The sequence below is a fragment of the Microchirus variegatus genome, assembly GCF_963457635.1.
Source record: "Microchirus variegatus genome assembly, chromosome: 4".
NCBI lineage: Eukaryota > Metazoa > Chordata > Actinopteri > Pleuronectiformes > Soleidae > Microchirus > Microchirus variegatus.
Window position 1 is genome coordinate 9119389 of NC_139805.1, and position 19888 is coordinate 9139276.

Genomic DNA, 19888 nt, shown 5'->3' on the forward strand with positions numbered 1-19888 from the left:
TGAATCTTGAATCTTGAATCTTGAAATTGCATGAACAAAAACGTGATAAAATGATTAGACTACCACAGTGGACGTTTTCTGTGAAGTGTGTGTCACCCAGAAAGCCTCCCTCCTCTCCTCCCTCCTCTCCTCCCTCCAATCCTCCCTCCTCTCCTCCCTCTCTTTGTCCCTCCTCTCGTCGGTGCGGCTCCCTCTCTCTCTCTCCCTCTCTCTCTCTCTCTCTCTCTCTCTCTCTCCATCTCACCGCGTATCCTGCTCCTGAGCACCAACAGGATGATCCGCCGCCGCACCGTCACCGACAACCTTCACCTCACTTTCACACTCACTTAACCCTTCACTCGGACCTCCACGCCACCCCCATGCTTTGCCCTCCTCCTGAGATGCACAACTGGGCCACAATTTCCCGGAGAATATCTTCACCTTGCGTCGCTCCTCGCTGATAAGAGAGCATGCCCGACACGGGGACGACGGCAGCGGCGGCCGCCAGCGGTGGGACCACCACCACCGCCGCCGGCGACGGCACCGAGAGCAACCGGCACCGACACCGAGCGCTGCCGGGAGACGCGGAGAGGCCGGAGCCGCAGAGCTCCTCCGGTGTGCTTGGTGAGTGAAAGCGCCTCTTTCCCCCGTGACAGCTGTGGTTTTAGGCAGAAAAGGGCAGGTGGATGTGATGCACAGAAAAGCACCACAACAGCAGCAGCAGCAGCAGCTCGTGGCACCGTTCCGTTCTTTTGTCTCCACGCGGAGGAACTGCGTCCCCAAAATCACGAATTGACCAGACCACGGGCCTGTAAATAACGGATCTGACTTGTGCAGCATGTCCGCATGGAGGCGGCTTTTTAAAAATGACTGAGGTTAAATTCTTCCTGTTTGAAAATGGCTATGTTATATATCACATCATCAGTGTCTGCTTTGACCTTACTCACAGTTTTTGTACATCAGGGATGGGACAATACATGCGATATTATTGCGCATCGTGGTAAACATGGGTGCTTTTCTATTATTGGTATCGATATTATTATATGATAATATGCCATTCTTGGAAAGATATATTTACATTTTTATTTTTACGATTACTACTATAATATTGTGAATCACAATGATTTTCAGGAATAATCATAACATTAAATATTTATGCATTGTCTCATGCATGTTGTATGTTTGCGTAGCTCCTGTTATCACAAGCAGACAGTGTGTTTATGGGCAGTCACTGCAAAATTATTTTACAGTCTTATAATGTGTGGGATCTGCCAGCCAATTTTCCAATAACTTAATGATGTTACACAGGAATTTTTAAACTGATGAAGCCTGACTTAGACAACTACAGGCTGTTGCTGTCTGCCTTCACTTTACTGCCTCAGTCGCAGCTGCCATGCTATTGGTTAACAGGGCAGGTGCATGTTTTAGCCATTTTGATGTTGGTTATAAGCTGTAAATACAGCCCCTCTCACAATGAGATACACACTTAGCTTTCTTGCGTTAACTTTGTTTTTATTTCAGTTCTGTCCCTGTATTATTCTGAAAGAAGACCTAATATTATGGCATAAAGGGGCAAGCAGCACAAACATGCTTTCTGTTAACCTTCCATGACACCATAGTGGATTTGAAGAGGCCTTAGTTGTCACATTGGAAGAATTGTGTGAGGTTATTTTCGGAGCATATCACAATACTAGCCTGGGTGCAGAGCCTCAGCTGCCGAGCCAGGGTTGTTTTCCTGAGTGTGGGCTGCACAGACGGCTCCTGTGCCGCCTGCGTGTACTGCTGCAAAGTGATGCAGTGGGCTGTCAGCAGCGCTTAGCCACACTTGGACGAGGTAACCTGAGCAGGCTGCAGCTGACTGGAAGAGAAGCCTGATGTCATCATGTTGAGAGGGTGGCACACCGGTTCAGGTCCTTGGGACTTGGGTCAGCAAAGTGTGGACTGGATCTAGTTCAGTCTTTCTCGTACCTGTTACTCTTGGGAGTAACCTCAACCTCAACCTGCAACTGCAGAAGAAAACAAACAACTACAGTATACTAACGATTTTTGAGTAAATATCTAATTGCGACTATTTTTTACAGAAATTGCACCTGCGATATGATTTTCTCAATCAGAGGGAATGGTCATTTTTACATCGTTATTCTCATTTTCATTCGAAAAACATTAAAATGATTACAGTCTGTGTGATATATGTGCAGGTCTTTGAGGAACAAAGATGTTCTCTTCAGTCTGTAGAATAAGATGTGTGTAGATCAAGACGGTAATTAACCTAAAATGATAATTCGACACACATTTTGGCTTGAACAAATATTGTGCCTTAAATTGTCTTAACATGTTGATCTGTATATTAAACGTCAGTATTACTTTGGCCCACATGTCATGTAGACATTTGACCTTTGGTATATTTTACTAAATTTTATAAATGGTTTCAAAGAAAAAAACATGTTGACTGTAGACTTATTGAGTTCCTGTGACATTAACAGGTTTCAGAGACTGTCCCCCAGGAGAGGAGAGTTAGTAAGTAAGTTAAGACACTTATGTAAACATATGCACTCGCAGGATGACCTGCAGCTGTTGCAGCTCTGCAAAATGGATGGATGAACTGCAAAATGTATAGTGTAACCGCTCACGCATACACTGCTATGTTTTTACTGTCACTTCTGGCAACCTCAGTGCACCTGTACATGCAAATATTGTGCCTTACATGTACAGTGAATGTGTGGATTACAACCTATAACAACATGTTATAAGAGCAGTCCTCCCGCTTGTCTTTATATATATATATATATATATATTTGCATGGGTCATGAGAGAGGGAAGCATTGAGTTTGAGGATGTCAGTGAGATTACCATGATATCACATAACCGTCCTGTCACACGTGTCGGTGTCATTCAGCAGGCGCAGCAGTAAGTCAGGGTTACTTCACCGTGCAGCGTAGGTTTTGGTTGCAGCTTGTTAGGATTTGCTTCACTCGAGGATTTGGTGCTCGATTGTCTTCATGCTTCCACCATATTCTCCTAAATCCCTCCGCGGTAGACTGGCGTGACTTTGATCCTCTCAGCCGTCTTCCTGTATAACTCCAGCACACACAAGGCAGAATTTCAAAGATTAATTAAGCTCCCATCATTAGAGAAAGAATGTAAAATCTCTCACCAATTAGTTTGCGTTCCCTCTGAGGCCAGTGTTGATAGGATTCCTTTGAAATCAGGTCATGTAATTTGTATTTGCCCCATCAGACAGCGCAGAGGATTAGGATTGAGGACATTTGTCAGGATATATGGAGTATGTGATGAAGATGGACCGCTGCCTGATTTTAATTTTCCTGTTAAACTATGTGTGTTCACCACAATCGCTCTTAATTGCCATATGCAAAAACATCAACAGTTAAGCGTACACAGAGCTATTATAGGTTTTAAGCTTATTATCCGATACAGAATATGTGGAGTACAGACGAGTCAGTTTAAATCTACAGTGCGTAACCTTTGGTGATTTTTGTGGTTGCAGAAGTTATTATTCTCCCTATGTTTGGTGTTTAGGAACAGAAATGATGTTACATTATTTGTATGCTGCCTCCTTCATCTGTCCAGACCTGACCGAGGGAGCGTTTGTGTACATATAAGAACTGGGGTCAAGAAGCATTTACTCTATCAAACTGCTGAACAGCCTGTTTTATTGATCAATAGACTTTTGGTTTGAATTCAGCCATACTCCAACTGTTTTGCAGCCGTCTCACTTTAGTTGGCACATCATTGCTGTTGCTTTGATTGGTCTTGACATAAAACAAATAACTTCCTGTGTGCAGCACTGGAAGTTGTGTGAAATTTGCTTCCTGTATATTCATAAGTTACACACTACAGTTTTAGTCAAGTCTAAAACTATAGATGGAAAACTTTTTTTTCACCCCTGAAAATGCAATATCTGCTCTAACACAGTGGTGAGGTTTGAAGGATCCACTTCTTCGTAAAATGTATTCAGCAGGGATCAGAAGTCTCAGCCAGGGCGCTTCTCTCATCGCGCTCACTGCCTCTCAAAGACGGGTCGAATCCCCCAGCTTTGCCCGAGAAAGATTAAGTCAGATTCAGTGTCACGCAGGTTGCTTTAAATACAGCAGTGTCAGGTAAAACAGTGATGGGAGGGAAATTCCTATAAGAGGAGCTGCATTCACAAAAGAGATGCAAAAAATCATATTGAATGTCTTAGCATGGCTGTGCATATGAAGGAGCTGATGAGTGTAATACAGACGGATATAATGACCGAAGCTTGTCGTGCATAGTGACTCTCTCTGGATATCTTTGCCTACCTCGTTCATCAAGCTCCTCTGAGATATAGTTCCTGTTCTCCTTCCTTCTCTTCTTCCCTTCTAGAGTGAGTGCTGAGCTGCACATTAGCTGCATTAGTGTTGGAGGAAAACCGCCGTAATATGGGGTGACCTTGCCGTCTGTAATGTTGGAGCTGCTGTGCTAACCTCACCTGGTCGGTCAAACACACAGATGACGTATTGCTTTGGTCAGCTAGCTTTTAATGGGGTGGGGGGGGGGGGGTGTTACTCTTTAATGTAACAACACTTCCAGAGATCATGACTGTGAAGTCAGTGCTGGTCAGATGGTGGTTAACACTGCAGTAAGTGTTGCAATCATTTTTCATTGATTTTCTACTGATAATGTTTGTCTGGTCGGCTTCACAGTCTGGTGGTGGACATAGTAACGTTATGTACTCCCTCTACCGTCTAATATCTTTTTTTTTTTTTTGCTGTAAGGATTAAGGACGTATTGATTCCATATTCCTGAACACTGTTGACGCCAGCCTGAGCTTGTAAAGCCGGCTGAGTACCAGTCACTGAATGACACATCAGATTAAGTACTATTTCTTCTTCCATGCTATCTTTCATTCAGGTATTGTGGAGAGTTGACAGAGTCATTTTGTTGTGCTACGAAAATACCTGGCCTGATGATATGATGAACTGATCCCCAATTTGTGTTTGCTGATTTTAAGCAGGGTTAAAGAGTATCGGAAATTTCCTTTTTTGTATCTAGAAATATTGAATCTCAGAGTTGCCATCATGTGATTAGGCTAAAGTATTCCTTGTATCAATAAAATACATTTAAATAAATAGAGGTGCACGCTTGCATATGATCATTCAGTGATGGATGAGTGAGGCCTTGTTCTTGCTGTCTTGATTTTCCACATGAAGAGATGTAGAGATGATCCCATACATGGACCACCTGTGCCGCCAGACTCCTTCAGGGGGCATCGGTCTGTAGTTATGCAGCTGTGAAGAAACATATATCCACACAACCATTAAATGTAATATAAACTGATGTTGTAGTTGTGATTAACCATCTGTTTTGCAAGTGGTGAGTCACTCACGTTTGTAGTGGTTTAATCTTAGCACCGATAATGCCTCTTTGCCTCAAGTCAACCATCTTCCAAATCCCCACTCGTGCCCCCTGGAAGTTTACGCTTGCCCATTTAGAGCCTTGAAGATGATCAAACTGTGAGCAGAATATGCATGATAATGCACACTCTGGGGCTTAAAGCATTCTGAATGCAAACAGCGAGAGAGCGGTTTCCTGGTGTTTGCCGTCTCCCGCCTTGTGTTGAGAGGCAGAAATATGTCACAAAGACCATAACACGACGTAAAAGCAGAGTCGGTAACGAACCTCCACCAGTCTGTAAGTGATATTGCATTTCTGAAAGAAAAGACAGGCTTGATGTGCATTTGGTGACTTTGTCTTTTATGTTCTTTGAGTGCACTGACGAGGCCTGGATTTGATGTCTTTTTTCCCTTCCTTTGTGAGTTGCTAAGGAAAGCCAGGAGAACTACAATGACCATGGAGAAGAATGCTGTTTTTAGACCCAGTCATTGGGAATTGCTCCACATTAGCCACTCTGCAGCCTCCGGAGAAGGAAAAAAGTCCATGAAAGTGTACTGTACAACGCATGAGCTAATAGCTGGACATATTATCCACATCAGTGTGATAATATGAGCCAGTAAATGATAAGCAGGGGAGTTTTAAACCAACATCCATCTGTAATGATGGATCCGTAATGAAGGTCTCTCTCCTCCCCGGCTTTATTGTTTTGCGCTTAATTCCCTCCTTTGATTTGTTTTGTTCAGCCACTATGTTTTAAATGTGTTTGGTACGTAGAGAAATCAATCGGCCTCATCATCTTCTCCTCATTACCCTTTGTAGCAGGCTGAATGTCAAAGTTAAGCCCGAGCAGAAAGCGGCATAATCTGTTTGTTCAAAGTAATGCAGATTCAGAAAATGCTGCAGTGCTCTGGGGATTTTGCTGATGATGGGCTTACAAGTCAGGAGTCTCTGCCATATCTGCCTTTTCTGTGGGAGCTCATTTTTGTCCTCTTTGTGCTGCATGGCTGTGTTTTGATTTGTGTGGTAATAGTGTAGGGTAAGTTGTTCAGTACTGTACTGAGGAAGTAGCCGCTCTGCTCTTTAACCCTACCGCATTTAAGAGAAAGTAATTAACACTGGCTTGGCAAAGAGATTACACCTCAACAAATATCTTATTCATGTCTTATATAATACACATATACTGACATATAAACATTTGTGTTGATGTGGATAAGGGGGTGAGAAGAATAACTTCCTCTGCACGTTTACCCCTTTTTTGTTAGGTTTCCCAAAATGTCAAATGCATTTACAAGAACCAACAATGTCACATAAGCTGCATTTCCATTGGTGTCCATGAGGAATAGTACCAACATAACAAGCCCATACGGTTCCATGTTTTTGGCACCCTTCTCTAGGGGTTACAGAGGAAAATGGTATGCTAATGTCAAAATGGAGCGAGACCAGCTCCACCCTTCACAGTCAGCTGGTTGTTCGACAGAAAACGTGTGTCGGTCTCTTCAACGCCCGCAGTCTGTTCTCTTATAAAGCTTGACGTCTCTTGTTGAGACAAACAGCCATAAACGTTGCCAGCAGCAGCAGCAGTGTCCTAACAAGAAACAGAAATAAGGGAGGGAGGAGTGTTATTTAAATGGACACCATTGGTGAGTGAGCAGCAGCTGACTCTCTTTTAGCTTAGATGAGTCCTTTCTAAAACCCAGTTTCCTCTTTTAGTCAGTATGACACGGATCTGTAAAACGTTGAATGTTATTAAGGCAAAAAGTTAGTTTTTCTATTGACTAAAACTTGGGTATAAATAGAGGATATAACCTAAAGAAAAAGCAATAAAGTTCCAAAAAAAAAAAAAAAATCTCTTAAAGCGGAACTAGACCGGAAGGTCCTATTATCGCTGTTTTTTTTGGTGTGTATCTGCGTCATTACCTTGTTTATGAAGCCTGACGGTTCGAAACAAACAGTTCAGCCATTGCTGAGAACGTTGTGTTTTATTGTAATCTCGGGGCTCAACGAGATCACTGAAAATCCCGTAATAGTTACGTAAGCAGCGGTTCTCCTGAACAGCAGATCGTCCTGCTCCGGGCGGTAGTCCGGGCACATCCGGTTACGTACATTGAACCGCAGAAGAAGAATAACGTCCGTTGTGGAGGTGTTTCACGAGCGACAGTGTCTTCTGACTCTGGGTCTGACTCCGGTTTAAAGTCATAAAAGGGACTATTTTTAAACACTGTTAAAACAATGTTTTGATAATGAGGAGCAGTGCATCCGCCGTTCCAGAGGAGGGCACTGCGCTTCTGAGAACGGATGTGCTGGATAGTACTGGCCAATCACAAGACTCTGTCTTCTGGGGGTGAAAGTTCACACTGAAATCTCGCAGCGAAAAATCACTGTCAGAAAAGAGGATTTCTATCGGCTATTTTACAGAAACTAGGAGGTTTTTGACCATAAAAACAAGTTAATATATGTAAGTAGACCTCCATAACTAACATTTATGTGCAACAGGACCACTCTATGTGACCTTTAATGTAAAAAAGAGGTTTGGATTTGGCAGAGGTTTCTTTGTGTGTGCCTTTATTTTGGGCTGTTCTCCTTTTTGTTTGGTTTCGTTTTTCATCTTCTGTTCCTCGTCTACACAAACTCACTTACATTCTGGCTCCTGGCTATTATAGTAATTTGAATGTAGTGAAAGCCCGTCTACAGCTGAGGGGGAACATTCTGTTCTACCTCATACTGTATATTTGCACCTCGCCGGTGTTGACTGATGAAAATCTACAATGGTAGAGAGATTTATTGTGCTTATTTTCTTCTGCTTTTAACCCCGTTTCTTTTCTCCTTCTGTTTTTTAAAATCTCTGTGAAGTCCACAGCGCCACAACACATACTCAGATATACTGTAGCACTGAAGGGAGGTGTCCTCTACAGCATCACATCATTTCTGTGAGCTGGTATTAAACCAGCACTCTGGTGTTCTGTAATACCCATGCTGCGTCTTTTACACCTGCTCATGTCTCTTGGCAGTGTCATGAGAAGGTTGTGATTGCGTTATGGTGTGTGACCGTTTTTCTGATGAAGCCTGATGAAACTGGTTTCATGCCCTGCTCTAATGTCCACATTTGCTTTTGAGAAGGAAACAAATCAGGTTCTGTGTTTTCCTCCTGATCAGTGTTTATTGACGCAAAATAGTTAACAGTCTGTTGTTTGTGTAAAGGACTGTGATTGGGACTCCATTCAAAGAATTGTTTTTTAACTGTGGACACCTCACTAACCCAAAAGATGACTTTACAAGCTCTTTTACTTTCCTTTCCTCTCCACTAAACTGCTTTGCTATTTGTCCTTGAGAATATCAGTGATACTGTCTTTCCTACCATCCCGCTCCATAGTTGAATACATCCAGAAGAAATGAAGGGTAGATCTCCTTAAGCTTCTTTTTGAAAGGCTTTAGGAATCAAAGTCATTCATTCATGTCTTTCTCTGCTTTTCATTGATTGAGAAAGGTAATGGGGTGGTGTCGTATAATCACTGGTTCCTCTGGGTGTTGATCAAAACCCTCCCCCCCCCCCACACACACACACATATTTCCTGTGGAGTAGAATATCATGATGTACTGTGGATCAAGTAGTCTATAGCCATCAGACGGAATAATTCACTGCTACACTGTCTTTTCACTAAATCTCATCTCCTATAATTTCTGCCTCAATTGCTCTTGTGCCCAACTTCATTTAGGACTTGAGTAGAAACACTCGGTTTGCCTGAATATGACAGGGTTTTCTCTGAAATTCTGCCAACTGGCATTTGTAAAACTCTCCTAAATATCATCCTTTCAACTTCTCAGTATGAAAGCAGACAAGTGTTTTCCCCAGAATGTCATTTTTTTTAGTTTTAGTGTTTGACCAAATTCCTACTCATTACCTTTCTGGAATTGTACAGTGTGACACTGCAGTGACCTTAAAGCTGCTCAACACAACACGGACATGTTTACATCGATGCTGTTTGTAATTCATGTGTCTTTGTTGTTTGCATGTATCAGAACAGTCTCTCTCCTCCGTGGCAGTTGCTCCTCAACAAGGAGGTCTGTTTACTCCACAAAGGATGCTATTCACTCCACTATATTCATCATTCCCACTGGCTTATTCATAATTTGTAATCTCCCCATCCCAAACCACACACGATAAAGCTGAATTCAGGCAGTTAGAGAGCCAGCCGGTGGTTGCTGCCTGTAGGAGTAGTTTGCACCGACCAAAAGGATTCAACACTGGCTTCCAGTCATGATTATTACCTGACTCAGTAGCATCATTATCCTCGTTCAACCCCAGCTTTGTAGCACACATGGCAGCTTCTTCTCCTTGTAGCTCACCTAAAGTTAACCAGCTAACTAAGATTGAAGCACTCAGTAGCAGAATGAATACAAAAGTAAAACAACAAGGGAAGCTTATTTTGTATTAAAGCGGAACTGGAAGTTCCTATTATCGCTGTTTTTTTTGGTGTGTATCTGCGTCATTACCTTGTTTATGAAGCCTGACGGTTCGAAACAAACAGTTCAGCCACTGCTGAGAACGTTGTGTTTTATTGTAATCTCGGGACTCAACGAGATCACTGAAAATCCTGTACTAGTTACGTAAGCAGCGGTTCTCCTGAACAACCGATCGTCCAGCTCCGGGCGGTAGTCCGGGCACATCCGGTTACGTACATTGAACCGCAGAAGAAGAATAACGTCTGTTGTGGAGGTGTTTCACGAGCAACAGTGTCTTCTGACTCTGGGTCTGACTCCGGTTTAAAGTCATAAAAGGGACTGCGGCGGGGAGTCGTGACAAAGCTATTTTTAAACACTGTTAAAACAATGTTTTGATAATGAGGAGCAGTGCATCCGCCGTTCCAGAGGTGGGCGCTGCGCTTCTGAGAACGGATGTGCTGGATAGTACTGGCCAATCACAAGACTCTGTCTTCTGGGGGTGAAAGTTCACTCTGAAATCTCGCAGCAGAAAAACACTGTCAGAAAAGAGGATTTCTATCGGCTAGTTCACAGCAACTAGGAGGTTTTTGACCATAAAAACAAGTTAATATATGTAAGTAGACCTCCATAACTAACATTTATGTGCAACAGGACCACTCTATGTGACCTTTAAATGATGTAAAAGGTGAAGTAAAGGTGAGATGGAAGAAGGGAAAAGTGATATTTCTATTATTCTGCTGTGTGAGCACTGTGGTGCTTTCCTTCCGACACGGTCATTCCACTTGGCTTTCAGCCACGGGTGGCTCTGATGTCATGTACGATCTTTGTTATTTCAAAGCCAAGGACAAATCGCTATTAACTTCCCACCGCCTGGTAAAGAGGAAACAAAAACACTCTTGACACCTACCAGCATCCACATGTTCATCCCATTTTTGTCACATAGGAGGATCTGAGACCTTCTTCCTCCGGCACCTGGGGAAAAAATGTGACCACAAACAGGTCATCTTTTTGTCATGATTTGTACAAACATCCGTGGTCCCCAGAGACTGAATGTGAGAGATTACATTTTCATGATTTATAGGGTATAGACATTTATGCCCGCTTGCTCTAGACTTAATTCCTCTTTCTTTTACTGTACTATAAAGGATAATTTAGTGCTTCCCTACATCCCTTATAATTTGGATAAATGCCACTCAGCAGTTTGTACTCTTGGCTGGAGAAATAGGTTTGCTAATGAGAAGCGTGTCTGATCACAATACAGCCTTGAATCCTCCCAGTTGCTTTTGAAATAATATGACACAGCTAATTGGGGATATTCATTTAAAAATGTTCCCTCTTTTTTGTGCTGATGGAACGCTGCTTAACTGCACCATTAACCTCTATGCAGCAAGGTGTAAATGGGCTTTTTAGATTGGATGTGTTAATTTGCACATGTGCGTGTAACAGCGTAGTCAGAACACCTGCAGCACTGCTGTGAGTGAAGTTAATTTGACGGAGTAAAGGGCAAACAGACGTCAGATGTTTTATGGGCACCATCCTCTATGCAGTAAAATTTAAATCACAATTATTTTTAACAATTACTCATTGACTTATGAGTTATTGAACTTGAAACAAATGGAATTTATTGCATGTAAAAAAAACAAAAAAACTTTTGAATTTACCTTAAATGAACTATACAATATTTACTACAAGGCTGAGCGTTTATTATTCCACTGAATATCTGTGTTCTATTGCCGAATGACGGGACAGGAAGTCAGACACCGTTACAACATTAAAAGCATTATTTGTCAGAATAAAAGCCCCTGTTTTGTTTGGATTATTTTGTTTTTGTAATCGTTTGGGGCCATAATTGTTATTGATTAATTGCACAGCCCTACCGTAAAGTATTAAATACATGCTTGCAATAATGTAACCGAATAATATATATCTATAGAAATAGAGAAATATTCCAAAATGTAGTTCCACTCACCAGTCCACACCCAACCTTGTCAAAATGCTTGTCTTTAAACAAACCACACAGTTTTGTTTACCTTAAGTTCATTCAGTGGCTGTAAATCCTACTGGAACCGTGGCATTGTGCTGACCCTAGCGTTATTGGCTACACTGTTTAGCGTTGGCCCTCTTCTTTCCCCGGTAAAGCATCATCATCCATAGATACACAAAGATGGTAAACGCCTCTTGAGGAGCCTGAGTGAGAGTGGAGACAAGAGAGAGAGCTGAGAAAGAAAAAGATAAAAAGAAATTGAAAGGAGAGGGGGGAAAACTCTGCCTGGGGAGGCTTAAAGAGAGGATTTGGACGAATGAAGAGGCAGAAATGGTAGAGAGGAGAAGAAGAGAGAGGGACTCAGGGGTCCATGGTGTGGTAAAGAGGTGCAGGCTGAGGTGAAAGAAAGCAAAGACAGACAGGAGGAGTGCTTTGCTGCAGTGGGAGGAAGAGCTGTCCTATCATCTCTAACAGATCTGTACGTGCAGATGCCAGTTATAAAAAAACGAGGAATGCAATGTGGAAATGTTTGTGCGTTTGATGATTTGGTGCCTGAATGAATGAAGGCTGTGCTGCGTTTGTAAGGTGTAGTGATGTGGATACTGTGTAGGTTAGAGAAAGCAGATAGAGAGAGAACATTATGGTTAGAGGAGAGGTGGATTACAATGGCACTGACTAAAATGGCAGAATCCAAAACTTGATCACAGGTGGATCTTGATATGGTTTTTATATCCACTGCAAGATGTGATGACTCAGTATAAATACTACTGTTCTCTGTATCAGCAGCATTAATGAGATGATTTTCTTAAACTGTGTGTGTTTAAATGCGTTCCCGTATCTGTAGCTCTGTGTTATGCGTCTTTGTTTGGACAGCAGTGGGTCCGGAAGCTGTTAAAGGGCAGCAACATTCAGTTAATGACAGAGATGATTCTAATTAAGGAATTTTGTTTTAACTTGATTAGACTCTGTGTCTCACTTGCTGGTGTAATTGTTGTAACAATTGTTGTAACAGATGGCCTCTCTGTCTTCATGACATTATGTCCTCCTGTTTGTGTCCGTCTCTCTTTTTCCACGTGCTAAATGTCCTCAGCATCATTACAGTCAACCGACGCTAACCCTAACCCACTGCGGGCCTCACACAGTCAGAAAAGCAAACATTGTCCCCTTAAATGATAGTATGTGGACATTAAGATACTGTTGTTAACAGCCTCTGCAGAAATGTGTATTAAATATACAATTTTACACAAATGTAAATATAGTTTAATCTAAATAATCTTGTGCAATCTGAGTGAAACAAAGAAATACTTTTTTTTTCATCAAATAAAGTGATCTTTCCGCACCTGTAATCACTGACCACCGACAGCTACAACTACAGAAGAAGTCTGAGAACCTTCTCAGACAACAAACTCATGATTGAATAATGGGTTGAACAAATAACATTATTTAATTGCAGGATCCCTCTCATGTATAATAATTCATAAAGAACTACATATTCAAAATGTGACGTCTTACCATTATTACAATGGGCATGAGTGCACACAGTGTGGGCGATAAATTCACTTTGTGGTGTGAGACTTGTAACATTGCACATGGTGCTGCTTTGCAGAGAGTGCACTGCAATATTAGTCTCTTGTGATTTTACCAATAAAAACAAAGTCTACTACACAAAGTGATATGTTGTGTAGTGACTGAAGCAACAGCAGGTTTGTAATAAGAGAGATGAAATGTGGAGCCTGTGTGCCTGAGTGGTCCCTGTGCTTAAACTCTGAAGCAATTATTGGCCATCATCAGCACAGTGTTTGTCAGAAAAAAAAGATATATACGTATTAAAACCACCACTGCTGAGTCTCCTGGTGTTAACGTGAACTAATTAATACAGTCGTATAACTTCCAACCGTCTAATTGACTGAGAAGAATCTACAAAGTTGACCCAAAGCTGCTCCAGGCAAAACAAAAAGCCTGCCCTACACTAGAGGATTTTCAAATCTCAGATTTTAAAAATGCGGGAGACCACAGACACAGCAAACTTTGTAACTGGTTTTCAATGTTTTAATCCTGAGAAAGCACAGACGATCCAGTCAAGAAGCAGGACCACATTCATAGCGTTTAGTCAAACAATTTCAGGTAGGATATTCCAGGGATTTGAGATCTCACAGAAACGCACGTGATTTAACGTGACTTCAGAATTTAAACAGACACTGAGGCGGGTTGTCGGTGACGTCAGTTAGAAGCTGTTGTGTGGGCGTGATGTTTTGGGCTGAAAATACAAAAAACTGAGAATCAACTTATGGTTCTAAACAAAAGTATGTTCGTCTGTTTCCCGGTCAACTCACTCTCAGTGGTTATCGCGGTGTTCTGCTCACGCCTCAAACGCCCTGAGACTACAGGATCATTTGGCCAGATAATGTGTTCAAAACAGCCTAAAACCGTAAGGCACCCAGGATTATTGGAAGGCCTAGATCATCCTCCAGTGTGGGGCAGGCATAAGGAGCAGCCTGTTATCAAGCAGAGACACACCATCGTGCATCATCAAGTCTTTCCTCAAGAGTGACCTTCATTTTTGTGCTTTGCCTGAGTTTCGTAATTAATATGCACCCTATTAATCTCACCCTTTCTATCTCAGGCTCACACACATGCACATAGACAAATACCTGCACAGTTACACACACACAAAATAAATATCCCGCAGAAATGCCTGAGAAAGTGACGTGGATCAGAGGACGACACCATGATTGTTACGAGTGCCTGGCTGCTGTCTGATAAGAATTAGCCCTCAAACGGAGTCATTAAAATGTGAAGGCCACAGTTAAAACTGGCTTCATCTTTATGTCCGGGACCATTACAGTGACTGTCGTGAAAACCCAGAAGTTCTCGTTTTGGCAAACATAAAAAAATGAATAAGGTCGCAGCTTTCAAAGTGTAAAGTGTATGTTGCATTTTGGTGACGTAGAAAATAAACTTCAACTTTGATGTCTACAACTGGGCAACACTCATGAACTTTAGATGGTTTACAGTGAACGTTGTCCACAGTGTAAAATCCTTCATATGCCACACTTTTACAAATTGATGACAATAGGTGTGGGAATCACAGGGTACCTCATGATACGATACCAATAATATCAGGATACAACGATACTGTGATAATCAACATATTGAAAGACAATCATACAGTGATACATCACGATATCTGTCTGACTGAAGGAAGCAAAAATGTCTGAGAAAAGTTAGGGACTGTTTACTTACTTTACGCGGTGGTTTGATTGTTTAATACAAAAAAAACACTCTCTTACACACACAGATAAAAACCTGACAAACTGGTTTAGTCTAAACAGTGAAGCCACGTGAATTTCTGTTGATGAATAAAAATAACATAAATTCAACCGGAGCATACAGAGTGTCTGGGCTTTTCAAACGTAAGCACTGTGCAAGTGTTAAAGGCATGAGCTGGCTCTTCCAGGACTCTGTGTTTGTGTTGCCCTCAGCAAAGAACACAGGACTCATTAGAATTGCCGTCATGTCGCAGCACTGCCTGCAGCATTTCAGCCAGAGCACAGCGGAGCAGTCGGTCAGATTTCAGTATCTCGAGGTTCCACTCCTGATTTAAAAATCAAAAAAAAAAAGGCCTTGCTGTGTTTACCGTGTGACCTGCTGCGATGTTTGAGGATGTTCTTCAGAGGGGAAGAGCAGCGTGGAACCACATACTGTCGTCATCACAACCTGTTTGTAAGTATGGAGGAGGAATTCTTTAAATAGAAATCATACGTATCAGGTTCTGTAATCAGCTCCAGCGTGTTTTGATTTGCCTTGACAGAAAATATCCTGTGAAAATATGATGATGGTTGAATTTAATGAAAAGGTGCAAATTGGGTGTGTCTTTTTGTGTCTCTGATGGCTCCTATTTGTTTTTGCTCAGTTTACATAAAGTGGTGAAGGTGAACAAGAAAAGCAAGATAAGGGAATTAAATATGCATTTTTTTATGACTAAGGTTCATGAAACCAAAGGAAAAGAAGATGCAAATGCATTGTACGTGCACAGGAAAGTGACTCATCATTGAGATCAATAATAATAGGTTTTAAATGCCATTTTAATGCTGCATTGTTTTCCTCTTACCATATGGTAATGCATATAGGCATCCAGCTGAAATTAACAAAAACATTAGCATTCATTAGATGTGTGTGTGTGTGTGTGTGTGTGTGTGTGTGTGTGTGTGTGTGTGTGTGTGTGTGTGTGTGTGTGTGTGTGTGTGTGTGTGTGTGTGTGTGTGTGTGTGTGTGTGTGTGTGTGTGTGTGTGTGTGTGTGTGTGTGTGTGTGTGGTCATCCGGTTATACATTATTCACTCTCCTTTTAACTGTTTTGGCTCCTCATTACAACTTTTTAGCTGAAAGCCGCTGCCTGCTGTGACTGGTATTAAAGAGCGTTAGAAGGCCTGAAAACCAAAACATTAATTCATAATGTTCTAAAAAATATTTAAAAAAAAGCTCTGTGCAGCTGAAGGCTACTGCAGAGTCGGGGGTTAATCTCTCTTTTGGTTCATCTCACGACTAATGACCCTGTACCTAAATAGTAGTAGATCTATTGAAGTACAACAGAAATTCATTGCATTTGTGGAAAAAAAAACAACAAGACGATGGCATTGTGACTTTAGCTGTGCTACAGCTTTATGTTGTTTATAAATAGAACACAGTGGCTTGTTTCTGGGAATCTTCCTCCTGTCATTTCCAGAAATCAGAGGAGACACATCGATGTCTGTATGTGACACATGTTCGTTGGTTACGCTGGACATGCAGACGTATAGTGTTATTTATATCATCGGGCTAGTGGTGCTGGTGATGTCTCGGTTACAGCCTGCCGGGCCCTTGACCTTCATGAGTATACGTGTGCATTCACTTTTGTAACCTTATGTAAGAAGTGAAGTCACATCTAGGATTTGGTCGTTTCATGTCTTAACCTACCTTACCACTTATCACATGTATATAACATATATAACTCTGTCTCCTCTAATGATCCACACCTCAGTAGATTTTATGATGTTTATGATGCCTTGTTATTTTTCAACACTACCCTGGAGTGGATTACACATCTTTTTGGGTAATTCTGCGTTGCTTCTGTTGATTTACAGTGAAGAAAACTTACTCTAAACTCACTGCTACTGCTTTGACTGTAAGTGACACATCAAAGCTTGATTCACCTGCCGTACTGTACGCGCTCAGTGTTTCATTAATCAAACTGGGCTGCCATTGTTTAGCTAATGCCATGGTTTTCAAACTGTGGTACGTGTACCACCAGTGCTACATTAGTTTCTTGTGGTGGTACTTGGAGGAAAATAAGAAATGCTGTTCTACTTTATACCAGGGAATGTGATCGCTGTGTAGCTGAAATAAATAATAGCTAATCTCTCGCTCCATCTTAATCTAATTTCAGTGTCTGAAGTACATGTGGGGAAGAGGAGGATGATGAAAGGAGCAAATTATCTTATTGGGAATGAATCTGCCTCCTGTGAAAAGTCTGTATCTGACTTTGCTTTGCCTGTTTTTACACAACTGTATTTTCACGTTGGAGTTTCTTCGAGAGCTCATTATTTTCTCAGGTTGCACTTGGTATAAAAAAGTTTGAGTATGTTGTGCCATTAGTCTGCCAGCTGCACCTGCAGTAAGTTGTCATTAATTGTCACTAAAATCTCAATTTTTGAGAGTGTGACCAAAAACACTCAGTGTAGCTGAGCCTTTACTGGTAAATAATTGTGACATTTTTACCCACGGCTAATAGTGAAATTGGTTAATAGCTGCATTCCTAGTTGTGAGGTGTATATTCTCTCCAGGCTGCTGCTGTTGCTATTATTCAGAACCCCTGGACGACATCTGAAAACACTGGTCACAGGATTCACTTTCTATGTATCAGCATGGCTGTCTTTCTGAAAAGCACTTTCAGATATGAGACTCGAGAGGGTCAGTGAAGGATGAATCAGGTGTTAGACTGAAGATAAAGTTCATTTGAGCCTAGAGACAAAATCTGTTGTTGTGTTAAAAATATATAAGTTGTCCTTGACGTAACAGTAACAACCTCAGAGGACGGATTTATACTGTAACATTACCGTGTGTCTGCAGTGTCTCCACTGTTTGTGTGTGTGTGTGTGTGTGTGTGTGCTGCAGTGTGTGCGTGTGTGTGTGCGTGTGAGACAATTCAGAGACTGAAGACAACGTTCGGCTTCTGCTTCTGGCAGAACAAGATGGATTACTTCTGTTAGTCTCGTGTTGTGAGGTGAAGGGGCATGACATTTAAATGTGTCGCACTCAGAAACAGGATTTAGTGTGTGTGTATATGAGAGTGTGTTTGTGCTCTTGTATTTGTGGCTTTGTCAGGACCAAACATTGTATAAACCAAACGGAGTGAGGACCTTTTGGGGGGTTAAGACCTGGTTTTAATGATATGATTAGAATTAGGTTTAGGTGAGATGTGATGGTTAAGGTTAAGGTTAGGGAATGCATTATGTCTGTGATGTCCTCACTATGAATTAAGTGCCAGTGTGTGTGTGTGTTAAGCAACAGTAGAAGTTTGAGGGCTGTCATTGTCCAAAGATTGTGGAGTAATTGCTTCCTACACTGACTTTGAAAATTTAACTTTTTCTCCTCTCTCCCTCCTTCTCTCTGTCTCTCTCAGATAAGTTGTTTGGAAAGCGGCTGCTGCAGGCTGGGAGACACATCATGTCTCATAAGTCTTGGATGAAAACGGTGCCCACAGAGAACTGTGACGTCCTCATGACATTTGCAGGTCAATACACACACACACACACACACACTTGTATGTCTGTAATTATGTCTCAAAAACATCTTGACCAGAGAGAAGAATAAGATAGATGTAATAAAGATTTGTTAAAATATAGACAAACACAGTTTAATACTGGGTAAAGGGTAAGCGCTTATTTTACGTAATTTGCTATTGCAGTCACTAACTAACTAACTAACTCTCTGTTGTACGTATTTTACACATATCAACTTTTATAACAAGTTTTTGTTGTTTTAATTAACTCTTGTTTGTAATCATAAGATTGAACTATATTTGCCATGGCATGAAGATGATGGAAGCAGGTTTGTATTTGTGAACCAGAAGCAGTATTGGTTTGACACTCGACCTCCAGCTGCTGCTCAGGAATAAATAGTCCAGGACTGTGGGAGGATTCAGAATCTTCTTTGTACAATGACGCAGGGCTATGTTTGAAAAATGTATTTGTTTTTCATTTCCTGTCAATAGACACGACAGATGACCACACGTTGCTATGGCTACTGAATCATATCCGGCTGGGAATCCCAGAGCTCATCATCCAAATTCGACATCACAAGCACACGCGAGTCTACGCGTTCTTCGTCACTGCTACATTTGAAAAGTAAGGAAATACTCACAGTTTACCGCAACACGAGGAGACGCGTAGTTTGTCCAGCTACCTGTCAAAAGAGAAAAACAAAATTGATGGGTTAGAGCCAGTGTGAGAAATACCCATTAATAATCGGTGGGGTCCCATCTCCCATTTGCTGCGCAATGCTGTAATACTGTTATACTGTTTCACTACCCCAGGTGCCACCCTGCAGTATTGGCTATCTTCCCTGTCAGATGTGGGCTTGTGTGGGCCTTTTCCACTGCACCATTTGGAAAGCAATGAATTAAAATACAAACTTACAAATAAAATCATTTACATTTTGTCTGGTTATAAAGGATAAGAAAGCATGCAAAGTGTATTATGTATGTAGATTATATGTAAAACTGAAATTATAAAAATCTTTAGGAAAACAAGAAACATGTTTTCCAATTACTCTGTAACATGTTTAGACCCCCCTAAAATTTTGCATTTGAGGCTTTCCCCCGACCCTCCTGCATTTCACACAGTGGTTCGATCCATTGATGCATTAAAATATTTCATTTTGATGGTATTGAATAATATTTGAAGCCTGTTGAAAACACTCTACTGCATGATTTCTGCTTTTCTCCCATGGCCTGTTACATGTATATCTATATATACATATACACACACATACACAGGTATATGGTGCTGTGAGAAGTTACAGCCATAAGTTTCCTCCAGAGGGAACTGAATCAGTATGTAAGTTCCTCTAGT

At 41.5% G+C, this 19888-nt stretch overlaps 1 protein-coding gene across 1 annotated transcript in view; it reads left to right on the forward strand.

The window, feature by feature from the left end:
- The first annotated feature begins 258 nt into the window (after positions 1 to 258).
- ano8b (anoctamin 8b) overlaps positions 259 to 19888 on the forward strand; it is a 38102-nt gene continuing 18472 nt past the window's right edge. Inside the window, exons 1-3 of the mRNA XM_083887901.1 lie at positions 259 to 603; positions 18439 to 18549; positions 19030 to 19162. Coding sequence (XP_083744027.1) covers positions 450 to 603; positions 18439 to 18549; positions 19030 to 19162 — 398 coding nt within the window. The 5' untranslated portion in view covers positions 259 to 449. The remainder of the gene's footprint in view (positions 604 to 18438; positions 18550 to 19029; positions 19163 to 19888) is intronic.